General features: G+C 42.0%; 2 protein-coding genes across 3 annotated transcripts; one reads left to right on the top strand and one right to left on the bottom strand.

The window, feature by feature from the left end:
- The first annotated feature begins 274 nt into the window (after nucleotides 1-274).
- On the top strand, nucleotides 275-10,224 carry ppp2r1ba (protein phosphatase 2, regulatory subunit A, beta a). Of its 2 annotated transcripts, XM_046839017.1 has the most exons (15): nucleotides 275-431; nucleotides 2,706-2,796; nucleotides 2,964-3,064; nucleotides 3,152-3,384; nucleotides 4,139-4,286; nucleotides 4,436-4,591; nucleotides 4,880-4,994; nucleotides 5,136-5,206; nucleotides 6,538-6,672; nucleotides 7,035-7,208; nucleotides 7,351-7,411; nucleotides 7,798-7,952; nucleotides 8,230-8,372; nucleotides 8,450-8,541; nucleotides 9,022-10,224. In XM_046839017.1, exons 1-15 carry the CDS (start codon nucleotides 354-356, stop codon nucleotides 9,036-9,038), a joined length of 1,770 nt encoding a protein of 589 aa, XP_046694973.1. In that variant the 5' UTR covers nucleotides 275-353; the 3' UTR covers nucleotides 9,039-10,224. The 2 variants fall into 2 exon arrangements, with proteins under 2 accessions (XP_046694973.1, XP_046694975.1); XM_046839019.1 differs by lacking the exons at nucleotides 8,450-8,541; nucleotides 9,022-10,224 and having other exon boundaries at nucleotides 8,147-8,288.
- Nucleotides 10,225-11,750: 1,526 nt separating this feature from the next.
- sik2a (salt-inducible kinase 2a) lies at nucleotides 11,751-27,086 on the bottom strand. Its single transcript, XM_046839016.1, has 16 exons — nucleotides 26,848-27,086; nucleotides 26,547-26,731; nucleotides 23,973-24,089; nucleotides 22,623-22,686; nucleotides 20,574-20,735; nucleotides 18,673-18,797; nucleotides 18,256-18,379; nucleotides 17,973-18,175; nucleotides 17,642-17,794; nucleotides 17,358-17,492; nucleotides 15,479-15,671; nucleotides 14,953-15,234; nucleotides 14,462-14,601; nucleotides 14,195-14,314; nucleotides 13,943-14,037; nucleotides 11,751-13,821 (listed from the first exon to the last, which is right to left on the bottom strand). Exons 2-16 carry the CDS (start codon nucleotides 26,676-26,678, stop codon nucleotides 13,563-13,565), a joined length of 2,304 nt encoding a protein of 767 aa, XP_046694972.1. The 5' UTR covers nucleotides 26,679-26,731; nucleotides 26,848-27,086; the 3' UTR covers nucleotides 11,751-13,562.
- Between the last annotated feature and the right edge of the window lie 280 nt (nucleotides 27,087-27,366).

Below are 27,366 nucleotides of genomic sequence, written 5' to 3'. Positions count from 1 at the left end.
CAGGTGCCATGGTGAAGAGATAATAAGTGTTATTCAGTACTGTACAGTATTATATGGTACTGTACATTATTGAATATAGGATAAGTACACACACACACACACACACCCACCCCTCTCCCGGGTTTATTTAGGGCTCGGTTGCGGGGGAACGCGCTCACTCACGGACCAATCACCCCGCTTTGCGCCTGGCTGCGCCCAGAACCGCACCCTCCCATACTCCATAGTATAGATGCCTATCGCATATGTACTAAATTTGCATCCTTCATAGTACGGTAGAATCCAAACCCTTCCTTTCCCCTTCGTGGAAACCCCGTAGCACGAACCAGCGCCGTCCATAACAACCATAATCCAAGATGGCGGGTGCCGACGGAGATGATTCTCTATATCCCATTGCGGTTCTTATTGACGAATTACGGAATGAAGACGTTCAGGTAAGGGGTTTAAAATATAAAATTAGGTTGATTAAATTATATATTTGCTGGATAAATAGGTTACCTGGGAGCTAGCTAGTGCGCCGGCTAGCTTTAAGCTAACTAGCGAGCGAGCGAGCTAGCAAAAACAGCTATCAAATCCACTAGCTAGCTGTCCAGTGCCGTTGAAGAACCGTTGTATAGACAGCAATACATTATTTGGTTTATATTTAATTTATAAAGGCACAGCACTAGTTTGTCTACATCTTTATTAGGTGGTCGGTGTTCATTTGTGAAAATTAGAAAGTGTCTAACATTATCACTTGTGATTACATAAGGCACTGGTAGCTACTGAATCACTGCAGGGCTTCATTACAGGTTGAGGGCAGGCCGGGACATGCACCAGCAACGTCTCATAACCTGCTGCATTCCAAAAACAAATCTGTACTGTGCACATAATGTCATCTTATGTGGTAATCACTAATGGAAGTGTCCATCTGCTCATGTCCCTCATAAACACATAGACACAAACTGGGTTTGCTGACAACGAGGTAATAAATCTGAAGGACTAAAGAAAGGTTGTCCACCATCCACAATGCTTCTATTTGGACCCTGATGTCAATGTTCTTTCTTAACGAATCCATGCAATTGGCTGCATTTTTATGTATTGTGGCACGCTGTGCTGTTTGTCTACTAGTTATGGTGTCTATCTTCATAAATTCAAAGGAGATCTAATAAGGATCGCAGGTTAAGCCTCAGGCTTTCCAAGATGAGACACCAATTCAGGACATAGAGATAGCCAGGAGTCCATGTGTAGGAAAGTCTTTCCCTTTAATTGTATCCAATGAATTCAATGAAAACAGCAGAACACCAAGCAGCATCCCTCAGACTACACACCACTTATTGAGCATCACACTTCTCGATGATGCAACCAACAGCGATCTATTTCATCCACGTCAGAAAAAACACACTAGTGCGACCACACACCTTCATACCATACCCATATACATCTTTCTTTCTTTCGGCTTCTCCCATTAGGCCGTCGCCACAGCGGATCATCCGTATTCATGATCCGCATGTTCGATTTGGCACGTTTTTACGCTGGATGCCCTTCCTAACGCAACCCTTCCCATTTAACTAAGAGTGCACTGGCTTGTGCAACCTAGGGTTGGTTCTCTGACCGGGGATTGAACCCGGGCCACGGCGGTGATAGCCCCGAAGCCTAACCACTAGACCACCAGGGAACCTACCATACCCATATACATCTATACCCACCTAATAGGTCAAAGACGTGACCTGCATCAATGTTATCAATAAAGTTGTGGATACACTGAGCCCTTACTCTCTAACTGGAGTCATCAGTTTTCAAGGACTATCGGAAATCTTGCCGAGGCGACGTTTTTTTAAACCATGAGAATAAAATTGGATGTGTTGCTTGGACACGTAGGCTTTGGATGGATGAAGGGCGTATTAAAAATCCCAAATAGATTCCAACTTTGGAGACGTATGATTTAAATTCCTTGATACAAATGATAGCATTGTGAATCGGACAGTAATGGAGCAGGACATAACAGGGTTTCTGCTGAGTCTTAAATTCTCTGTTCCATGGCTTAAATCATTAAACGGGTCATAATTTTATGATGTCCATGTAACGCTACCTCTAATGCTCATCGAAATGCTCCTGCAGTCTTTTAGAATGTTTTTTTGTTTTAGTTTTTTTTTTTACTTGGTTGTTTTTGATGTGATTATAGGTCTTAAATTTCATTCTTGATGGTCTTAAAAAGTCTTATATTAGACTTGGGGAAACGTGCAGAAAATAACATCCCTGTTTGATGGATGGCGTCCGATTTTCTTTGCCGATCAATAACCACGACGTTATCCAATCATCAGCATCTGAGGGTTTGCGCATACTGAAGGGTTCTGATTCAGTGCTTTACTCTGCATTTGTTAGGCAGCACTTTGGAATGATGCAGTTGCATAATGAATATTTATTAAATGGATAATTTAGTGTGCACTATTTCATTGAGGATGGTACAGGAGGTCTGTGAAAACATGGATAATACTGAGTAATATTCGGTACAAAACTGTCAGTAGTCACGTTTCCAAAAAAAAAAAAACCCAGCTTGCCTTTGGATCGAGAAAACCTGAAGTTTGGAAGATTTTCTTCCCTGATATAATATTGTCAGAATAGATAAGCCAAGCGTTTTACTCATCATTGACAAAAGGTTAAATTTTATAATCTGGTAACTGAGTATATATTTTTATTATAATTATTATTATTATTTTTTTTTACAGTTGCGGCTGAACAGCATTAAGAAGCTCTCCACCATCGCCTTGGCCTTGGGTGTTGAGAGGACACGCACCGAACTTCTCCCTTTCCTCACAGGTAAGATTTTGAGGATTTTTTTCTTTCTCACGTGAAGTTAAAACATTGTCATTTATATGAAAGTCAAACGTTTTCAGTGCACTGATGTGTTTTTCATGAAGAAAACTTGCACTTAAAAGCAAAAAACTTGCTATAAATTCTTATAAATGTTTGTTTATATAATCTAGATACTATCTACGATGAGGATGAAGTGCTCCTTGCCCTCGCTGAGCAGCTGGGCAACTTCACCATGCTGGTCGGAGGCCCTGAATATGTGCATTGTCTCCTTGTAAGTGCCAAAACAAACCTCTTACCTTTCGGCTTTGAAAGCTCTTCTGATCATAACTCATCGTAGCCAACGTGATTTTCTCCTCAGCCACCTTTGGAGAGTCTGGCCACGGTGGAGGAGACCGTGGTGCGGGACAAAGCTGTGGAATCATTGCGGAAGATCTCCCACGAGCACTCGCCTGTGGACCTGGAGGTGCACTTCGAGCCCCTGGTGAAACGCCTGGCAAGCGGCGACTGGTTCACCTCACGCACTTCAGCCTGCGGACTCTTCAGCGTCTGCTACCCACGGGTCTCCAGCACTGTCAAAGCCGAGATTCGCCAGTCAGTCACTATTATTATAGTACATAATACTGTAGGCATGCTCAGTAAATTCAGTGCTCTTGTTAGCAGGTTTTGGTACCCGAGCCTACCTGTAGCCTAAACTCCAGCTGGTTGAAGGCTCACTGACAATCAGTTCCAAAACATTGCTCATTTTCCCTTCCAAAAGTAGGATCATATTTAATAAAAAAAAGTAAGTGTAGATTTAGTACGAAGGAACGTAGGGCAATGTCGGGTGGGTTTTTTATTATTATTTTTTTCAGTGTGTTTCGCACCGTTGGCTCTAGTAGGACGCCATCAGCTGTTTTTCAACTGATTCAGCAAGAAAGACCTATTGGCTATTCAGCTTAGTGAATGAACATAAATGATGGAGTTAACAGGGGGAACTCTGCAAAAAAAAAAAACAAGAGCAAGATTGGCAATCTTGCTGTTGTGTTTTTTTTTATTTTTTTTTTTTTTATTAGCAGACGTGATTGTAAAAAATCCGTTAGCTGATCTCGGCAGATGTAGACACTGCTTGCTTTATATAGGTCTATTTCTTCCGGATTCCCTGTTTGGATGCCGAATTCAGACTACTGCCACCTGCTGGTATGGGAGAGTTATGTTCTCTCACGCAGGCGCAAAACGTACGCGCACGGTTCAGTGCATCACATGCCTAATACCTGCCTAATAATCGGCCTGATGTGCAGCACAATAATGAACAGCCTCAGATTTTGATCATATTTCACCATGCTTATTATAAAGATCTGTTTCTTAGGCACTTTCGTAACCTTTGCTCTGATGATACGCCGATGGTCCGTCGCGCCGCTGCGTCTAAGCTGGGCGAGTTCGCAAAAGTGTTGGAGTTGGATTACGTCAAGAGCGACATCATCTCTCTGTTCACTGCGCTGGCTTCTGACGAGCAGGTGACTCCTTCAGACACGTAATAAAACCATAAATGCTCTTTTTAGATCCTCACTGTTCCGAAGCGTAGGCAGACTTGGCTGCAGAGACTCAGTGATCATTCTATTGATGTTCTAAATGTGTCTTCTTTCCTTGTGAATATGTTCTGCAGGACTCTGTGCGTCTCCTGGCTGTGGAGGCGTGTGTGAGCATCGCCACACTGTTGCCCCAGGAGGACCTGGAAGCTCTGGTCATGCCCACACTGCGCCAGGCGGCCGAGGACAAGTCCTGGAGGGTGCGCTATATGGTAGCGGACAAGTTCGCTGAGGTGAGCATGAAAGTCATTTAAGTTGTTTTTAGATTCCTGATTTGCAAATATATACAATATTTATAATATAATCTACAACTGACCTTAATAATAAGCAGTAATGGAGCAAATGGATAATTTATCTTTTTTTGTCATTTGCATGAAACCTGGTTGTTGTGTGAAAAGCATGTTGCATAAAGTATTAATACTACTTATGCAATAAATACGTTTTTGCTGATTTAAATTTTTTGGTGCATATTTTTTTTTTTTTTTTAAATAACTTTCCCCTCCTCTCTATTGAACTTGTAGTTACAAAAGGCAGTAGGTCCAGAAATCACAAAGAACGACCTTGTGCCAGCCTTCCAGAATCTTCTCAAAGACTGTGAAGCTGAAGTTCGAGCTGCTGCTGCCAATAAGGTCAAAGGTATTGCTGCCCTTGCAACTATTCCATTTCCTCAATTTTATTTACTTTTTTTTTTTTTTTTTTAACTAGATACCGAAAGTGCTGTTATTCAATCATTCGTTCATTGTTTCATTCCACTGCATTTCTTTCTTTGTTTATCAGAATTCTGTGAGAATCTCCCGGAGGACAGTCGAGAGACCATCATCATGAATCATATTCTTCCCTGCGTCAAGGTATGGCACTCATCCAGTCACCGCTGTCTGGGTCACTAGACTTATCGTCTCTAAAGGCTACGTGCATGCAGATTAAACCGTTTTGAACTCGCAGCTCATGGACAGCCAGCGTCCTCTGTCCAATCTGTCACATTCAGCATCTTCTAACACCCACTAGCAGCTAACATCTGACTCAGCAGCTGTCCCCGGTTAAAGCGCGTAAGACGTAAATGAGATCAAATTAGTCTGGCTGCTGGCGTGTCAACCTTGACCTTTAAATTAACCGAATGAGGATTTGGCTGGTATGTTGGAACAGTTGGTATGTTTTCACATCGTGCAGCAGTAGATGTCGCCCTGCTTATCTTTACCGGTAACGTTGGAATATACGGTCTATTAAAAACGGAGTTTAGCGCATCTCCATTTATTTTTATAGCACGTTCGTTAGTTGGTCTCGCCACAACAACGGATTTAGACTTTTTGACTAGCACAAAGTCAAACTAACTGTCAAAACTAGTGGTTTAGTGTCCATTCTTCAGTCATTAAATTAAGTTTAACGCATTTGTCGATTAAACCTCTGTAACGATTTGCTCATTAAAATTTTCGATTTTAAAGTTTGAGACGATCCATACAATAACATTCACGTGAGATTTGAGAAATCTCCGAAAATCTCTGAAAATGATCATACCTGTATTTTATTTGAATAATAAATGTCCACTTTTATATATTGCGCTGTGCGTTGCCAATAAATGAACAACGTAAATAAAGTTATAACTGTAACTTTGTAAACCAGGTGTAACCTATTATAACATGCGAGATGATAAGTGATGGTACCCAGCGTGCTGTAGCCCAGTGTTCAGGCTCAGAGTAGAAACATCAGATGAAATGCTAGTCTTTAGCATTCATGGCTGTATATACTAATTCAATCTAGCTAATTTATTTATAATATAACATAAGCTATTTCCCTCTAGGTTAAAGAAAGTAATACATCTAATGACCAGATATGCTTGGTCGGATGGTTCACTGTGAAATTTGAAGATGAAAAATAGGAATAATTGTGATGACATTATTTAGGAAATGTTAATCATATAAATCACACTCATCTCTGAAATGTGAACAAAGTTGAACTAGATGTGTCACTGTTAAAAGGCTTTCCAGCTTCCCTGCTGCCCTTTAATGTGGGCTGTGTTCCGGTGTCCTCTATAATTTCGATTAAAATGCCGTACATGTCTAATTGCAGGGGGTATTATTATTTTATTTATTCTTAATTACCGACGGTGGTTTGAAACGTGGGGGATGTGGAAGTTTGATTTTTACAGCTGTCAGAGATGATTAACAGTTAGTTCTGTCTGCAGGAACTGGTTTCAGACACAAATCAGCACGTCAAATCAGCCCTGGCCTCCGTGATCATGGGCTTGTCGACCATTCTGGGAAAGGACAACACCATCGAGCACCTGCTTCCTCTCTTTTTGGCTCAGCTCAAAGATGAGGTAAGGACTTCAGATCACTACACTACAGCTTGTGTGTGTGTGTGTGTGTGTGTGTGTGTGTGTGTGTGTGTGTGTGTGTGTGTGTGTGTTGCTTTAGACCAGGCCTCAATAAGGAGCTCTGCTTCATCTTTAAACCACAGTCCTGTGTAACTGGACCCTTTGATTCCACAGGCCTTGAAGTGAGCGATGAATGGATGAGTGCCGTGCAGTTTTCTCTCGTTTTATCTTTTCTTGTTCGCTGCGGCGTGTATATTGTATCTATCCTCCTTAGCCAGGTCTTTAAACATGAACCCGACCCTCAGCTTTTCACAAATTTATTTTCACATCTCAAAATGACAAGCATCCTCTTCCGTCTCTTCCAGTGTCCAGAGGTGCGTCTGAACATAATCTCTAATTTGGACTGCGTGAATGAGGTCATTGGGATCCGACAGCTCTCCCAGTCTCTCCTTCCCGCTATTGTAGAGCTAGCAGAAGACGCCAAGTGGAGGGTGCGGCTGGCCATCATTGAATACATGCCACTCCTGGCCGGCCAGCTGGTAAGTCCCACTTTGTCAGAAGAAGACTGACGTTAATTCCCAAACGTCTACTGCAGTTTAGCTTTATTTTATGCTTAATTTGACCATTAATGGTAATTACAGTGGTGATTACACCAGTGACGTGGATCACTTGTCTTTATAGGGTGTGGAGTTCTTCGACGAGAAACTGAATTCCCTGTGCATGGCGTGGCTTGTCGACCATGGTGAGTAAATGCATTGTGAGGTCCATGTTCTTATCACATCAGCACTTTTTTTTTTTAGAACGAGCAACTGTAGAGCTTCCTGTGTTTGAGTCCTTCCTGTTTAACACGTTATGCGCGATGTCGTGAAAACGTTTATCTGAAATAAATAAATGGTGACGTGTTTGTTAGAGTAGAAGACGGCGAGTAATAATAAGCATTATGACATGATGATGTAAAGTTAAGTGACTACTAAACCAGAAAGCATATATGCTCTGAAGATGCTTCTGTGGCAGATTACATGCTGACCATTACAAAGCACTGACAACGGAGACAGGAAGTTAAATAAAATGAAGCTTTAGTGGAATGAGATGAACATGTCTGCTAAACAGTGTGTGTATGTGTGACAGTATACGCCATCCGAGAGGCAGCCACCTGCAACCTGACGAAGCTGGTGGAGAAGTTTGGTGCCGAGTGGGCTCAGAACACAATCGTACCCAAAGTGCTGGGAATGGCCAATGACCCCAACTACCTGCATCGCATGACCACACTCTTCTGCATCAACGTGCGTATTTTGCCAACACAATCGCTCACTGACTCACCTTGGGTCGCTATAGCAACGGCCCCAAGGCTTTAGCACCTTTAGCTGGAATTCGTATCAGTTCTAGGAACCCGTGTGGTCCGCTCAAATTCGAGTAGGTCTCCATTCTCTAGTCTCTTGGTGACTCATTGTTTTTTTTTTTTTTTGCGTTGCTACAGCCGAGTGCCCGGTGACTAACCCCTTACAGGATACGACACATACAGCCGGTTTACGTAAGCACTGACACACGTGTCTTATTCAGGCTCTGTCGGAGGCGTGCGGCCAGGAGATCACCACCAAGCACATGCTCCCCGTCGTCCTGAAAATGTCTAACGATCAGGTGGCTAACGTGCGCTTCAACGTGGCCAAGTCTCTGCAGAAGATCGGCCCTGTTCTCGACAGCAAGTACGTATTCCACCACGCGAACGTATTTCTTTGTGTTGCTTCGACTCTCGCGTAACTCCTCATTTGTATTTCGGCAGCTCTCTGCAGACCGAGGTAAAGCCTGTGCTCGAGAAATTGGCTGCAGACCAAGATATCGACGTCAAATACTTTGCCCAAGAGGCCATAAGTGGTAAGCGTGAAATATGTATGTTTGAAATTTCTAATCCTAATGTTTGCTTTTTTTTAATTGGTGTGCTGAAATTATTTAAAAAAATTTGATAACTACTTTTTTACATCTACAGATGCCAGAAAGATAATTTGACTTGTATAAGACGCAGTATAACTTCTATAAAAGTGTGTTCTTTTAAAAATACACAATATTTCCTTGTTGCTCCTTGGTTTGCCAGCCATCATGGTCCACCTACCCACTTTTTGGCATCATTACAATCAGTGATCACACTGATATTTCACAACACTTCCTCTGAAGTATAAAAATGGCATTGCAATTAAAATATTGTGAGTCAGAGCTACACGGGTTAAAAAAAAAAAAAAAAGAGAAAGAGAGAAAAGTAGTATATTAGTTAATCTATGGCCTATTAGGGCGAAGTGGATCGGTGACTTTAATCTGTGATCCTAATTTATTTTTATTTCTTTTATTTCTTTTTTTAAGTTCTTGCCCTGGCCTAACGGAGATCCTGCTGAACTCCCCACTCTCAAGCTGACCTCCACCTTCATCACCATCGTCCTCCAGGATCACGCATTGGACTGTTAAAAGATTGGAGGCGTGTTCTGTTTGTCTCTGGTGCAGAAGCGCGGGAGAGGAAGCGCCACTTTTTCGCAGTATTTTGGAACGAGTGTCTGTCTCCCCCTTTCTCTCTCAGCCTTCGAATGATCCTGAAACATCTCATTCTCTCACCCTTCATTCTAATTACAGCAAGGAAGGGAGGGGGTAGGAGGTTGGATGTACAAATCACACTTACACGTTACAGTATCTTCACACAATACCTTTTAATTAGCTTGCATTTCTTCATGTGCTAATCTCCCCTCACTGGCAGCACTTTTACATGTTGTCCTACTAAATGAACTGTTGTGACAAATATTTACCAGATCGTGTAGCTGGTTGTCTTTTGGAGGAACTTATGATGATGACAAATGACCTAGAAAAATCCCAGTTATAACTCTATACCCTGTAGTTTCCGTGTGCATGCATACGGAGCTTGCACGGCTTGCTTTGAGTCTCACCCCCTCCCCCGTGCATGTCGGTGTCTGGACTGACAGAACTGGTGTTAGCATTTAGCATCGGTGTGTCACTTAGCTACGAATCATTTTCAAGCTCTGGTTCCTCAAAGCGTTGGCTGAATTGTTTCCATACCACACCACGTGCTATCCAACTCTGCCAGAACCTTTAGAAGGGTTTATTGCTTCTCCTTTTAAAAAAAAGGGACCATTATAGATATTTTCTTGTTGTATCAGTAATCCCGAGGACATTTCTTCCCAATGTATGAATCAGAACGTTCTGTTCTATCAGACGCCTCCCCCTCGTGCGTTTATATTAAACCGATCTGCGTAATACTTTGATCCTTTATTCCTAAGCTTCCGCATGAACCCTCCTTGCTCATAGGTGAAATCTGCAGCAAAATGGAGAGCTTCATTAGCAACAGGATAAATGTAACGGGTCGAATCCACTTTCAAGCTACACGCTCCCTATGCGATGTGGTCGCTTTGCCAATGAAACGCTGAAAAAATTTTACGCTCCGCAGTCTTCTTTTCGTCGCCGTGATCGTCGTCAGGATGTGCTTTCCGGTTTTATATGAACATGAACTCATGCTGCCCCTCTAAAGGCATACAGAATCAATAAAAAATCAGACACAAACCAGATTTTGTTTTGTTTTTTTTCTAACATTTTATCACATTTCGGGAAACATCAACCCCCCTCCCCTTCGAAAAATTAAAAAAGGTAAAAAAAAAAGAAAAATTGGACCAATGTGCAACAGTATGTTTTTTTTTTATAAAGGATTAAAATACAGTGGACTAAATTAGAAGCGCACCTTTTTAACTCCTGATTAGAATTGTAGCAAAAGGTCACCATGATGAGCATGAACAATTTATTTTCAGAGACCAATTGTTGCTTTTTTTTCAGCAGCAAGGTACAGCGAGCTCGGTGAAAGCTTATGAGCTATTGTTCTGCTGAAGCCATTGTACGTTCAGAAGTGTGTGTGTGTGTGTGTGTACGTGTGGATGAACAGCCAGCTGCCGGTGCATCACGACTCCTTTTTGGAGTGTCATTCTGCGTGTCTATTTAAAGGAAGACCGTTGGATCCTGGCGGTTTGTTTGGTCATGCGATGCGTGCACATTTAATGATCCCTTCAAAAAGCCTCTCTTGGGAAAATTGGAGGTACTGAGGGGGGGACAAAATCAGGTAACCTTTTACTGCACACAGCCAACCAGAAAATAGATGGAGTGCTGGCCACTAGAGGTTAAAATGGAAATTAATTTACAGAAGCAAACAGCTTGATTTGGGGCCCCATATAAATACTACTTTGATTTTAAGTCTATTCTCATTTTGCCTTTGAAGCCTGTCAGCAAATTGTTAAGCAGATGTGCGTCTGATGAGAAAGATGGTTCTACAGGTTTTCTGTCATTAATGCTTGTGCTTAGGTTATATACATATGCGCTGCAGGGTCTCATAAGTACCTGGTGGTCTTGTCTCGTCTAGTTTGGTTTTGTTGTCCTTTTTTTTTTTTTTTTTTCCCCAGGTGCGTTTAAAGTTGTGACGTGGGCGTCTTAAGGAACCCAGTAGAGAGAGAACAGAATTTGGGTGATGTGGGAAAATTTAGAAAAGTGGATTGTCATCCACCTGGATTACGGATTATCTGCAGGTGTTTGGTGGCACATGGAAATGCCAAGTTGCAGTACTTTTGGTCAACAACTGAACAAGCATCCGAGTGGCTTCTGCAAATAGAAGTGTCCTGACGGTGTAAATAAAATGGAGTAATGTAGCAATATAAGGAGAAATTAATATTTCAGAACTACACCATAGTTTCATGCATGACCAAATTATATGATCCAAGAGTCGTCGAGGGATATTAGAAGCTTCTAAACTCAATGTGTTGCTTTGAGCGTCATTAGTGTTGCAGTGCTAAACGTCTAATTATTTTATCTCACTGAAGTAGGAGGTATTATAGGGTTTATAATAAGAGTTCTTCTCAGTCATGATAATGTCCAGGGGTTTGTCATTGTAATTAGGTTTGGGGTCAGTCATAGCTTAAGGAGGAAAATACGAGTTCTCCTCTTTGGACTGACCAGGTTGCTTATCGAGGTTTAGATTAAGATTTGATCTACACGTCGTCGGTTATTATGACTGGACTGATGGTGGAGAATAAAAGACGTAACAATTCTTTTTATGTGTCTTTCATGTTTAATTCCAACAAAATGAAAGGCAACAAAAGTGCGACTACAAATTCTACCACGTTTTAGTGAGAGCTTTGTTTTGTGAAACTGGCAAAAAAAAGTCAACACATGTTCACTACAAATACCGATTTCAAGTGTTTTTTTTATTTTTATTATTGTTAATTTTTTTTATAACTATTACAGAAAAGTTCCGTATTGCTACTATACGTCGGGACGGTAAATATTCTTGTACAGTAACCATAATATTCAATGTGTAGCACACTATCTAGGTGATGGAAGCCTTTTCTTTCTTATCTACAGTATCTAGGGAGCAGAAGTGTATGGGTGTAATGAGATGCCATTAGGGATTCGGTTCTCATACTTCATAGATCTTCTAAATCATAATGGACTTGAGTTCTGTTTGAAAAGAAATATTAATATTTCACAAGGGGGAAAAAAAGGCCCATGACAATAATAATGAAATTCTGTACTTCCTGACAAAAATTGCTGCAGCTCAACTCTGAATCTGAAATGGCCTCCTGTTAGACTCCTTGGCCTTGTGGGTGCTTTGTTGGTATACAGTTATTGACTGCAAGTATGCGTAATCAATCAGCCCCCTTTTGTCTTGTGCTTCAAATGAGGGTTGGTGGGTTGGGTTGGGGGTCTTCAGTGCTGCTGTGTCAGCTATTCGTGTACCAGTCACGACATGCAGAACTCCTCTGATTCTCAGTTCAGACAAAAGGATTACTCAGTCTTAAAAATGTTACATAAAAAGATTTCGAACTTCCAAATATAATTTGGGATACATAGACATTCGGCAAACAATTTATTTATTTATTTTTTTATTATTTATTTTTTTTTAACTTTTAAACTGCTTCATCTATTTAATTGTTTCAGACCAGTTCCTATTCTGGCCACTTCCTGTTAACACACGGGTGGAATGATACAGCGTCAGATAGGCTACAGTCAATAATTGTATAACTATTCCTAGGGGTACTGAACAGAATATCCAGTATAAAAGTATACTGAATAAACTAGTAAGTGCTTTAAAATTGTGTAGTGCTCTTAAATGAAACAAACCTGCCAGCATTGTTTGGGTTAGCGGTCATTAGTAGCGACTAGTGGATTTCACATCGCTCGGTACGACGAAAGTTTCTGTCTTGACGCGTCTCAAAGTGCCTAAAAGCCCAATTATACTTTCCAAACGGTGGAAAGGCACTTCAGATAGAGCACAGCATTTAGAGCCACCATTTTAGTGAAATGGGAAACAATTAAACGTGAACTTTCATGTATCACATAACCCACCCCTTTGACTGATGGACAGAAAGGATCCTCCCACTGTTCTGAAAGACTAAAAGCTTTCGGAGGTTAGTTTCAGTTGGTGGTCAGGGGCAGGTGTAATGAAGTATAACAATCCTTAAAATAAAAAATAAAAAACTATTATAACCAAATAGCCACAGCTTTGAAATTAAATTTCCAACTAAACTAATAAAAATTGAATAATCCTAACAATGCCTTTTGAGGGAGAACATATTGCTTTTTATACAGTCACAAATCGGATTCTTTGCTAGAACATGTTTCTATTGTGCTTTCCTAGCAGGCTAGTTTTGTAAAGAAACGCCACTCTTACAGTCGATTAAACAAGTCCTTCATAGTCCATACTCTGGGATTAGAATCACGACGGGGTGTATGTGTCTCATTAAGATCGAACAACAACACATCATTTTGCTTGTCCATGAGAGCTTGACGCTATTCTGATTTGTTTTTTGTTGTTGTCTGAGATCCAGCCCCAGTGTTGTCTGGCTGGAAAAGGAAGAGCTTCACTTCACCAGAACACAACCGCCTTGTTGAGCTTCCATTGTCTCACAGTCTGAGGGCACAGAATGCATCTCTTGGTAGGGGGTACCAGGCTCCAGGAGCGGGCTGAGGGTCTGAGGTGTACGAGAGAATGGCGGGCCGACGAGAGCGGTATCGGCGTGATCCTGCACGTGCGGGTACCGGTCCTCTGCCAGCTGAGTCTGGTGGAAGTAGGCCTGCAGATGAGACTGCTTCTGTAGATGGAGCCTCTTCTGCTGGAGTCTGGAGATAATATACTTTAATTATAAATTCCACAATGACACGCATATAAATTAAGTATTGTTTTGTTTGGGAAAAGTAACTTGTCTTGTTGCACAGAAGAGAAGGTTCTTGTACACATCACCTGTATTCCTGTAGTTGCTGCTCCAGGGTACGAGGCATAGGATCCTTACAGAACATTTGCCCACTGCCAGCACCACTGGCCAGAAGACTAGCCCTCTGGCAAAACAGACAAATAGAACACTTAAGTTCATTTTGCGTCAGGTGAGTTTTGGAAAAACATGCATTAGAATGCACAAGAGCCATGCTGTCTACCAGGAACTAATACTCGTACCAATGGAAATGTATACCCTTCACAGAAAGCCAGTGACAATACCTGCAGCCTCTGAGCAAGACACTGTGTTTCCAGCGACTGTCGTCTAGACAGCAGGTAGGGGTGCATTTTAGTTGAGAACATCGCTGTGTCCTTTCCACCACGACATTGATGTGCTTCTCCCTGCGGACCAAATAAAGAATAGCGGTTCATTATTTTCAACCAGCAGCCAAAAGCTGAAGTTCATTTTTGGAGATCTATCTACTGCTTGACAGAAAATGTCTGATTCAATTTGCATTTGGTTAATGGGACTATGCTGCTGGTTTTAACCTGCTGTTGAAGATCGATATTTTTCAGCTGGAAACTAGTATCTCCATCTCCAGATCCCAGCACCACTTGGGCTTTGTTCAGCTCTAGAATTCCTTTGGTCCTGGCAAGATTTTGGAGGTGCTGCCGAAACACCACCAGACCTAGAAAATGGAAGGAACGATCGTAGGAACTACATTACAGCATCTGAACAAAACAAAACAAGAATCATACTTTTCTATGACTTAAACAGAAGGTGATTACAACTGGAATGATTCAGACCTTTTTTTTGGAATTTACACTTATTCATGAATAATTGGAGACCCAGGCTGAATGTGTTGTAGACTGAGAAATGGAGGCACAACAGGGTTCTTCATAAAATCTGACAATAAGCTAAAAAAAATACTAATTTGACCAGACCGACACAAATTTTAATAGCAGCATCAAACCAGAAAGTAGCAAATGACAGATGCAGCTCCTGTAAAGAGCCAATATGATGAAAATAAAGTCGGTACCTTGTGTAAGCGAAGTGTCTGATGCTCGCCGTCCTTCACGAAAGCTGACTGATGAATGATTATGAGCCTTGTGCTCCTCTGGGCTTAATGCCTGGGGGCTGGGATTAGAAGGTATCAAGTAGGGGAAGGTGGAATCTGCTTGACTGGCAGGCATCACTATAACTGTGCCTCCATGGGGCGGAGGGTCCTCAGCCAGGCTGAGGTCACTGTGTGTGGAGCCCAAATCATACTCTGAGTCCATGCTACCCAGAGATGGGTTCAATCCCATGGAGAGGAGCTTCCCTGTTGGAATAATACACCAGTATTTTTATTTTCTATTACAGTATCATTCCAGTATTATTTTCTTATTAGTATTTCTCTTGTGTTTCAGATGCCTATGTATAAGTATTAAGTTATGTATCCTTAGGAGTACCAATCTATTCATCCATCTGTCCATCCTTCTCTACCATCTAGCCATTATCTGTTCAATCTATTTATCGCTCTGTTCGCTTACCCATTTGTTGCTTTGTGAAATTTGTACACACACCTGAGGCAGACACTGTGCCCAGTTGACTGGTGCCCTCTGACAGTGTTTGTCTGCACTGGCTTAAGTGGACGTTCTGTTCGTCTTCAGCTTCAATTCCTTCATCTATGGATGACTCTGTGACGGTGCCTGGAAATGAGCCACTGGCATTACGGGCCACGACTGGGGGCAGAGGCTCCAACAGACAGCCGTCCACCTGGCGAGGGGACACAAACACTAGTGGAGTTAAAAAAATAAAAAGGTTGGTATGCGTCACATCAAACAAACACTGGACTGTTGGGGGAAGATGCTGTTTACTACTTTCGCACAGTGAGCAAATATAACAAGTTGTTATATTCGAACACGCAAATAAAATGCAAACAATTTATGCCTGCAACCATTTCCCAGCATGGGGTTTACACCACTTTTCATTTGTCAAGTCAGGTTTATTTCTGTAGCGCTTTTCACAACAGACATTGTCTCAAAGCAGCTTTCCAGAATTTAACAGTTCAGGTGAACGATGTGTGTTTATCCCTGATGAGCAGCCACGGCGACTGTGGCAAGGAAAAACTCCCTTAGATGTTATGAGGAAGAAACCTTGAGAGGAACCAGACTCAAAAGGGAACCCATCCTCATTTGGGTGACATCAAGAGTGTGATTATAGTCTTTAAACAATACAGAACACTGGAGAGTGAGAACAACATGAGCACTGGAATGTAAGATTATAAGTAACGTTCTTTCTACAGTCTTGTGTTTATAAAACTAGGAGCTACTGAGCAACTCATAAAAAAGCTCAACATTTGCGATCATCACAGATCCAACACCAGCTTCTCCGTGCCTTAGCCTTTAAACACTTAAAGAGGTCCAGTGTCCAAACTCCACATGAAGTGGAATCTAATTGGCACTGGTACGTCTCTAGATGGTTCGGGATGTTTGCGGGGTCGGCATCTACTTCTTAGTGAACGCCCTCCTGCAAACCTTTTACATTTCTAGGTTGTAAAACTAGGTTGAATAACAATTTCACACCGTATACATGATGCTGTGGCTAAACTAAAAAAAATTAAAATTATTCTGCTTGAGGATGACTTATATTATATCTTTAGAAATACCAGTAATGTTGGTTTGATAAAGAGAGGTAAAGAGAAGTACTCCTTCGAGGGAAACTGTCTGATGCTTATAAAATCCATGAAAAGGCTGAACCATAGTGCCAGGAATGAAATACCCGGTAGCTATGGCGACCGCCGGATTTAGCTGAAAAGGTGACGTGTAGTCGCACTTTCTAACGGACGGCTAGAAAGATACAGAGGAAAAAAGTGCCTTGATATAGCCAGTGGGCCGCCTAGTGCTAGTCAAAGCAGCTGGCAGATGCTCGGTGTAGATGGTCTGGCACAGCAGTGGCAATTAAGTGACCAGCTCGAACAAGAGGCCCACTCAGTTCAGATTCTACTGTTATTTCCTGCTTGCAATTACTCTACTCAAACATATGCCCGGTGTGCCTCTTCATTGTCCTTTACCCTGCACAAAAAGCTCTTATGTTTGAATTCATCTCTCAATCGGGACTTAAATACCTTGCCTGGCCGCAATGAAACATATTGCAAGGTAGAAACAGAGCGAGGCAGAGAAGGCAAATGCTTTTCATTAGCTGCCGTCAGTACGCTGCTGTTATTTTAGGACGTCTGTGCAGGGCTCCGCTGATGATGAGTCATGAGGAAGAGTTGAGGGTGGTTCAGTGGTGGAGGAACTTTATAAACACAAACAGCCCTTGCTGGCGTCATCCAGCGGTGCCCAAATGAGGAACATGGCTATTAAAAAAACGAACTCGTGCACCAGTAGAGTGTTGGACAATTTTCCTGCACTTGCTGCCTTGCTTGGAGATGCAGTAGATGGGAAAATATACACTGACCTTGGGAGTGGCCACCTCCTCCTCCTCCATTAAGGCTTTCTTTGGAGAAGCAGTGCTTTGTGTGAAGCTGAAAGTCTCAGCGGAGGTCTGAAGGAGAATTGGTGAGCGCAGGTGGCGCGTCGCTGGAACAGAAGACTGTGAGAGGGACAAGCTTCAATTATATTGCATAGATGTTAACGATATAACTGTTTTAGACGTGTCACTTGTCACATTCTAAATCAAATTAAACAGCAGTATAGCAATAAGAACCACTGGAATTGGGTGCAGGATCAGAATTTAAATACCTTGAGGACAGTCTGCTCAGCCACAGTGCTTGGCCGGCGCTGGGCACCATTGAGTCGCTGTTCCACAGGGAAACTGCTCCTGTGGGCCTTGAGCCGTTCCACCAGCAGGTAATAAATAGCAGCAAAGTGATTGTAGCTTTTGTTCTGGAGAGACTGCAGAATAAAGATTTTGTTCGGACCAAACTTTACATTAATTCACATCCACTAGATAGTTCTTCAGACAATGTACAACCATAATTTCTTAACTGTCTCCCTTTAAATAAAACAAATCTTTTACCAACCACAAACAATGAATTCTGTGAAGCTCTGGCAATCTAAAAGTTAGCCTCACCTCCACAGTCTTGTTCTGGTCAACGCCGAGGTTGTGCATGAGACGGAGGACCTGCTCGCTATGCTCTCCCACGCCTTGCTGGTTAAGCTGGGGCTTGGTTGACGGGACCTCCTGCACCATCCAGCGGTGCTGACGAATCTGGCTTAGTGCTAACCTCTTGGCCGGGTCAAGGACCAGCATCCTCCGTATCAGGTGTTCGCAGTCTGGACAGACCATTAGGACAGACAGTTAACAGGGCCATGAATAATATCCTAGTTTGCTTACATTATACTAACTCTCTTACCTTCAGTCATGAAGTACGGGATGCGGAAGCGGCCTTCGAGGACCCTCTGTCTCAAAACAGGCAGGCTGGGACCATCAAATGGTAATGCACCACACACCAGCACGTATAAGACCACCCCCATACTCTTTTTTTTTTTTTTTTTTAGAAAAAACACACACACATAATTCATTTTGTCTTTGACAAAGTGCAAAACACTGGCACAAGTGTAGCCTTGATCGATCTGAAATGTAATTTCCGCAGTGTGTATTTGCCCTCCGTAGTCTCTGTGTGACGTTTTATTGAAAATTATTGATTTTAATACCAATGTCTCTTGTTTGTCAGAAGCTCACTGGTGATTCAACTTTACAGTGTGGCAGATGTATTAGACATGGAATTTTCACAACTTGTGTCAAAACTTAATGGTACAGACTCTCTTACCCAAATGTCCAGCTGTGGACCTTCATATTTCTGCCCTTCGAACACCTCTGGGGCCGCATAAGGTGGGCTGCCACACCACGTGGCCAGAGGCTGTCCTGGTTGGAAGAAGTTCCCAAAACCAAAGTCTGCAAGCGAAAGTGAAAAATGCAAGCAAGGATCTAATTATTCAAAATAGTTTCCTTACACTGAATTAAACAGTCCGCTTGATCGCCTAACTTTGTAGACAGACAATGAATAACAAAGAAAAATGCAGGACGAGCTTTAGTAAAGGATGTGGCCTTTTGAGTTGCCCCTTTGTATTTTATCCCTTACTGCTGACTACTGTATATGATTTAAAGCTAAACTTTATGATCCTTGGTAGACAGCAGTACAGACCTGGTGTGGATTTATTCAAATAATAGGTCAGAGGAAACAGTCAAGGTTAAAAGTTTTTTTTTTAAAGGACTTGCTGGCAATTCAGGATTTATCCCTGACTCATGCTTATGGGCTCCGCCATCCTTTTATCCTCCTCAGAGTATAATGCAGACATTATACAATTATGGTGAATTCCAGAAGCCCATTCACAGCCTGCCCGTGTTATGTAACAGGTGAACATGTGGGAGAGAGGAAGTAAAGGGCATCCAAGTGAAAGCTGGTGGGGGGGATATTACTACTTGGAATACGACCGCAAAAGGTCACTGCACCCTGAGTCGACAAGTTTTATCCACACTTAAGGTTCAATGGTGGGGCGAGAGAATATAGTGTAAATAAGATGAATAAACTGGCAGTGCACTGACTGGTTAATGAAGACAATAAAACAATCATATTCCTGATAAAACTGTGGAGGGGGGTGAATAACCTTTATGACCTTATTCATATTTGTTCTTGTGTATTGATGACCATAAAAGTAAAATCTGATTTTTTTATGCAGGAGACTACAGGAATAAATTAGAATGTACGTTCAGTTTCCATTAGCAGGTTCAAACGTTTCTTTTTACATTTATAATTTTTGAAATTCTACCCTTTAAGCAACATTATATTTACTGTGACTGTATGCCAGTACTTTCTGGCAAATATCTGGCAATATAATCCAATATCTGTTGGGATGATGGGGGTGGGGTGGTTGTGTGATTATGGAAATTTACCAGATGTATGTGGCCTGTGCCAAAGGAATTTTAAAACTGCGCCTGTAACATACATGTGTCAGGGCGCAATCTATGAAATCTCTGCACAACCCTTTTACATATAAGGAATTTGGTGTAACATCCACCAACGTCACCCATCAAGCAATGCTGAAAAGTCATGAACAGCAGGATAACCAATCTCGAAGCGGTGTTCTGTCGTGATCTGTTTAGCCTAATCCATTAATCATGGATTTGCAAGTATTGCAAATAATCATAATAAATTGTTTCCTCCAGTCTTTCTATCTTTACATGAACTGTGAGACGCTTGGTGATTCACCAATCTCTGACGGTTTTACAGCCCCGGGTGTATGCGTCTATGTGTGTGTGTGTGTGTGTGTCTTTGATGTCAGAGAATATTAGTTCATTCCTCTGTGCTACTGGCCTTGCTTCCACTTGACGTCACTGGGTAAATATGTTATCCCGGAGTGACTGAGAGACTCGCTGCACTTGGTGTATGCTTAAGTGTGTTATCAGGTTTGAACTGAGGAATGCCTGAAGGAAGCTGGGTTTTAGTTTTAGCAACCACACAAGACGACATAAAACACTAATACCAAAACGCCTCTTTATTAAACCACATCCAGGCACTCCAGGGGAACTGCATTCGGCAAGAGATAAAAACAGCAGCATACCACTTTAGATCGATACCTTTCTGCTTTTCAACGTTTCCTTCGGTACCGAATAAGTGAGGCCAATTGGTGATTCATGTATGCGAGCATGTATTTTCCGGCATCTACTTGCCTGCAATCTTGATGTTCATGTTTGCATCGAGCAGCAGGTTCTCAGCCTTCAGGTCTCGGTGGACGATGCTGCGCTCGTGGCAGTACTCAACAGCTGACAAGATTTGCCAGAACTTCCTCCGGGCTTCTGCCTCACTCAACCGCCCGTGGGTCGCCAGGTAGTCTGGAAATGCAGTTATAGAAACGCATAAAAACTGACCTCTCCCAAGATTTGCTTTTAGATTACTGTCTGATGGCGACTTGATTGTTTAGTGGTCACACTTCTTGCTTCAGTCACTTCAGACTTCAGTCACTGCACCTCCACTGCACCTGACAGCTTTGGGGGTATTTTATAATGTTCTTTCTAGAAAAGTTTATAGTTTTCTTTATTACTTTAGTATGGTAGATGATGTAAGGAAATGTTTTATTTTTGTTACAGGCCTGATTCGCTTATCTACCCTCAGCCAAATGGGCAGATAAGCATAGAATAAACTGATTTGTGGCCCACACTTGAGACCAGTTCATTCTTCACAACCCCAAAAAAATGTCGGTCAAGCTGAGCTGTCGTCACTCATGTTTGTTTTAACCTGAAGTTATGGTTGTTCTTGAGAAAATTCTCGAAAAAAAAACCCCGGTTCTAAAAAGCAGTGTGGAGGTGTTGATGAAAAACCCTTTCCATTAGTCAGCATAAAGCTAGAGATAGCAGACGTGTGCATTTCGGCTGCATGTGCATCATCGCAGGGACGAATGACGCGCATGCGAATGGAAGGGTGTGATCAGTTGAAAGACATGTGTATTGTATAAGGATGTGATGACAAAGCTTGTTCCTTACTGCACTGTTAGCCGAGAACAGAGCAGCTGGACAGGATTATGAGGGCGTTTTAGACCTCCAGCAGCTTTGTGACATGTCACCTCATACTTACTGAACCTATAGTGGAAGCTGTCATGAGTAAACGAGGTGGCGTTGATTGCGCTTGGGGTTCCTGAAGCTGATATTGACTTTTGTGGGCATCCGTGGGATATCTACCCTTTTCTGGTTGAACAAAGGGAACCCTGGAGGGGGCGTTTTATCGTTTCAAGCCATCGACCAAATTGAGATTGGTGGTCTTTGATGTGATACAGGAATCCTGGAGGCTAAAGATACGTCGATTCCAGGGCAACCCAAATCCATGCTTAGTAAAAACGAAGTGTTTGGAAACCACTAGCAGCTTATTTTTGGACTCGCCATTTAAGTTCCCTTTCGCTTTTCTGGTCTACTCGGCGCATCATAAATAAGGCAAACGGTGGGCTAAACCCTCACTGGATAACCGCTTTTATTCCCTACAGCTCTCACCTGCTGAAACATTACAAAACGTGGCTTTGATAATGATCAGCCCTTTTGGCGCCCTGTTCAGGCAGGGCTTATTGTGCTGCCGTTTGGGACGTGCGCCAGGAGCATGCTTCGCTTTGATGTTAGCACCGGTTCTAGTGTGATACATGCTTGCTTGAAAGCCCGCAGCACTAATACGAACTAGTACACGACCGAAGAGACCTCGATCTCGGGGTGTATTTCTCTTTTTGAACTGAACTTATCTGGCTCTTATATCCACTATTCGGTGTAAAAACTCTCAACATGGTTTTATTACACTAGTAAAATCAAAGCAACCTTTTACCCTCAAACTGACTACTTCCTTTATGTGTGAATCTTCTGGCTAGGTATTCATATAGCTATGCGCTAAATCAAAGGGTGAGCGTGCACTTTGCATTTCAGCCACTAGATGTCATGTCGTCATGAGAGTGATGCCAGTAGGCGTAAATGGCTAAGCAAAGAGAGAAGCCCAGAAGCATTGTCCCTTTTTTTTCCATTATGGGTGCCGCAACTAATTAACAGAGATAAACAAATGGCATCTGTTCAGTGCCCATTATAATATTGGAAGACCTGTAGGAGGATCAACACCCAGTGCAAGCAGATGGCGGAGTGACTGCATGTGTGGTCTGGTACAGCGACAAAATTCTGAACATGCCAACTTGACAAAAAAAATATTTAAAATCTAGTACTTTTTAGATGACTTTTAAGGGGGTAAGTGCTCACCAAAGATCTCGCCATTTTTGGCAAACTCCGTCACCAAGTAGAGCATGTTCTTTGTCTCCATGACCTGTTGGACAGGAAGAAACACAAGTTCTTGTTTGGAAGTTTTAATGGAGAAAAATCTTTGACACCATGGTAAAGGAGAAAACATAAAAACATGGAAAAAGTAATAAACACTATGCGCTAATAGTCATGTAAAATTTGGGCAAAGTTTGCTGCTCGTATTCTATATAGTGATATTATGACCGCTACTTCTTTCTAGGCGGTAGTACCAGAAAGCTGATGCATTCAGATCGTCTTGTTTTTTGTCAGTTCTCTCTGTTTACTGTTTTATCATATTGCTTGCTGAAGCCTGCACGCATTCCAATATATTTGAACAAAAGACCTCTAAAAACCATGAATCAATCATAATCCTCTTTGTAGGCTTAGAGGCAGCCGGCGCTTTGATCCGCAGCAGAATTTCGAGCGCATTGTCGCTGAATCTGGTGCGTTTTATGGAATCGCAATGATCCTTAAGTGTGTGATGACTAAACTGTACATGAACACGGCTTTAAGAGGGTCAGCTCTGGACTTCCCAGCATCCGGCCCTTATCGGGGTTATGTAACCGATCACCGCTGACCTATAAGCAAATCACCACGACAGCTGGACTCGCGTTGAATTTGCTTTCCTGGGAAGTGATTATGAGCAATGGTACGAACTTAATACTTATGTAGCTGGTGTGTCAGAGAATAACCTTTTAGTTGTATTAAGGGTAAAGTAGTTGTTCTCATTCTCCTTCAGTTTGGTCATTTGCCAATTACGATCCAGTAGCAGCTTTTGGCTATCACATTAGAGCTCCCAACCGGTGAGGGGGAAAGTCGATGTGCTTTCTGCTCTTCTCATGAGCTCACAGATGCCTATGATTGGTCAGTATCCCTATGACATGGTAAAAGATGTTACTGTGTCTCTCCCACGGTTGGAGCACAAGCCAATTTTGCTCCCTTGGGGAAAAAAAATCATTTATGTACTTGCAAGGCTTATTACATAAAATAATTATCGCCTTAATATGATGTTCCTCCAAGATCCCCTGTTAGGCTGGTAACATAATGGAGTTCTGTTAGATCATAATGTGGCCTAATTGGACAAATTTCTTTATATCATAAAACAAACGAGATTCTGAAACCTTTTACTGAAATGATTTTGGTTTCTGCTATATTGACGTAACATTGGAAAGAAACGTTGTTCCCTCGTCCACCTGCACGTTGAGTGATACACATGAGGATGATATATATATATATATATATATATATATATATATATATATATATATATATATATATATATATATAGGAGGAAAGAAATAAGACTGTCACCTGGTAAAGCTTGATGATGTGCGGATGATCCAGCAGCTTCATGATCTCCACCTCCCTGTAGATCTTCTCCAGGTTTGCAGAATCCAGCAGGGTCTTATCTATGATCTTTATGGCCACCTGCACATGTTTTGGTGCAGATGTTAACATAGACTTGCACATACAGGTCATGTTTTCTCAATCGTTTAAAGCATCTGTTACTGTATATAACCAACAGTCATTATTAGAGACCCAAAGATTGAAGACTGAAGAAACCGAAAGAGTTTTTTTTTTTTTTTGGTTATAAACATAATCGAATAAACTGGTCACTTTTTTTGGTTTTAATTATCACCATTTGCAACCTATGACAATTTCAAACGATACAACTCATCCACAGGGTCTCAACATGGGGTCTGATACAATGGGGATGCAATGGATTACCACATGCGTTAACACAATTTGTATGTTATTTCCACATCCAAGATTTATACCATGGCATTAAAGGGTTCGAGGGATTGAACTGAAAAATAACAAAATGTACACCATCATCGTCTGGACACGAGTATTAAATAACTGCCTCCGTAATGGTGTCAACAACACAACAAAAAAGACAAGAGAAAAAACACTACCTTTAGAAACACTCATACACCACAAATGCAGTAATGCATCAATCCTCGTTCTGCTTTTCCGAAGACCTGTTTTCACGTAACCTTATATCTCACATGGGACTGTTTTACACTTCTGCCCCATTTTATAAAATCCAGTGTGTGATTTCCTCGTGTTCAAGCAATTTTTTTCACAGAAGTTCATTGTCTACACAATCTACTGAATGATGTCCGTGATCTGATCCTGATGAACATGTCCAAGGCGATGCCTCTTCCCAATCAGGTGTATAAACTGAGGTAACTTGAACTATTGCACACCTTATTGGCACAAAGGAAGTGGAGCTCCTCTATCCCCTAAATTCCCATAAACTTTACTGTACTGAGTACTGGGGGGGAAAAACACTGGATTTACAACAGATTCGATTTAAAACGCAAGGAAAACTTCTTTGAGGTTTTTTTTCCAGAGTCATATTTTGAAGGATTCACCAAAGTTGACTCATATCCTTTTCTACTTTAGTTTGCATCTTTTACCTGGGAATGTACCTGTGGTGTATTAACTGTTAAAAGACCTTGAATTTGAGGTGACTTATTAGTCTAGGGCAGGGGTCACCATCATGGTGCACCAGGTAGCCCGCAAGGACCACATGAGTAGCCTGCGGGAATTTCTAAAAATAGCGGTTTCCTACTTTGTTAAATCAATAATGATAATTATTGTCAAAAATCATTAACATGATCAGTGTCTTCACATAGATAAATATCATTAATTATTAATAACAACATAATAAATTGAGCAAATTTGTTATTTCAGATCAAACTGACAACTGTGTGTATCAAACTGGTAGCCCTTCACATTAATCAGTCCCCAAGAAGTAGCTCTCAGTTTCAAAAAGCTTGGTGACCCCTGGTCTAGGGGTTATGATTGTCACTTAGGGTGCCAGAAATCCCAGGTTCAAATCCTGGACAAGCTCAGATTTTATACAATTGTCAAGTCCTTAGGTTACTTATCAGAAGGTCAAGCCTCGGCACCCCCAAGCGGCTGCTGCTTGTTCCTGGAGCGATGTCCTTAACCTTCTGTGAGCAATCCCTTAGTCAAATCTGAGACGAGCCCGTCCACAAACTTCATGGGGAAAGATTTATCCACCCGAATACGTATCTAGAGGCGCTTAAGAAAATCAAGGTACCAAAGCATACTCAAGGATTTGTCTTGTCATGTGGTGTAGCTTTAATCGGCTTTTAAAGTAAAGCTCCAACACAACTTAAAGGTGGCCCTGACCCCCCAAGCTGCCAATAGTCCTGGAGCAAGACCCTTAACCCATAACCTGGTCCAGTGCTAAGATCCCTCGCTCAAATCCCAGACAAGTCCTTTACAAACTCAATGGGGAAAGATGGTACGAGTTACTGATCTGAAGGTCAGCGTTCAAGCCTCAGCACTGCATTATCATGGCTGACCCCATGCTTTGACCCCAACCGTCTAACAATCAGTGCTTGAAATTAGGTCACTGTTTATATATTCATTAGACTATTCATAAGATAAGATTCCCTCTCTAGACACCAGTTATGGACCAGAATGATGAAGCTGAGGCTGAGGAACTGTCAGAGCCTGAATTATTCACACAACACACTAACAGTTCTGATATTTCCTACATACCATATTTTATTTCATCTTCAAAGCAATTTCTGTAATTTGAGTCTGAGATTTAAATACGAATACAGATGAACATCTGGAGCGTGGAACAGATCTGAATTATCCTCTGCTGTAGTCCAGTTTTAGATCTGACAGTAGATGATTAGTAGATCTTGCAACAATGAATCTCCAGCAAGAAAAACAAGTTTAGTTTGGTTCCTTTGGTACTTTTCCCAACAGAAACTCTTGGACAGCTGTAACCCTCACCGCACTAAAAGTTTCCATCTCACAGTATGATTTCAGGGTTTGCATGCTTGTTAGGAGAATTTCACACACACACACACACACACACACACACACACACACACACTCCGACTTGGTGATCCGGTGTCTGGCCAGCTTCACCACCGCGAAGTTCCCTTTCCCCAAAGTGCGCTCAATGTCGTAGAACCCGACCCGAACTGGGGCCCGCTGGCTGCCTCTGCGCTCCGGTTCGCTCATGGCTCTGCCGCGGTTATTCTAACGGAGGGACGCGGGGAAGAAAGCGCGCGCACCTGTGCGTCCAAAAAAAAAAAAAGGAAAAAAAAGGAAAAAAAACACACCATTTTTTAAATAATTATAATAAATAATAAATAAATAACAAATAAATATCAAAGTATTTCAGACGCACATGCTGTAACTCTGTAGCCCGGTCTCGGTTCGGTTCGGTTCATTCCTCACATGGTTTCCGGTCCCGTTTGCCCGTTCCCGGGTCCCCCTCCGCTCGCGCGCGGAAACGCACGGCTCGCGCTCGGCGCGAAGCACGCTGTCCCCGGCGCTCGCGGCAAGGCGGTGACGTCAGTGCGCGAGAGATCCGTTTGTTTGTTGTTTTTTTTTTTCTTCTTCTTTTGACAGCAACCGAACGGAACTGGAGAGGGAGGGGAGGGAAGGGGGTTGTAGAGGGGCGTGGTCTGAAACGGTTCACAGTCCGTAACCAAGGCAACCTTATCCGCTTCGTACGTCAATCAGTGCGCGCAGCGCGCGCGTTAACACTGAAGCTCCATTTTCTTACCCCTGGCTCAGATATATAACCTTTATATTATTATTATTATTATTATTATTATTATTATTATTATTATTATTATTATTATTATTATTATTATTATTAAGATCACTGGATTAGACCTCAGTCTTTGAGCAGATTTAATGA

This window comes from Silurus meridionalis, chromosome 25 (genome assembly GCF_014805685.1).
Source record: "Silurus meridionalis isolate SWU-2019-XX chromosome 25, ASM1480568v1, whole genome shotgun sequence".
Classification (NCBI taxonomy): Eukaryota; Metazoa; Chordata; class Actinopteri; order Siluriformes; family Siluridae; genus Silurus; species Silurus meridionalis.
The sequence above is the reverse complement of the archived record's forward strand: the minus strand, read 5'-3'. Positions and strand labels throughout refer to the sequence as shown.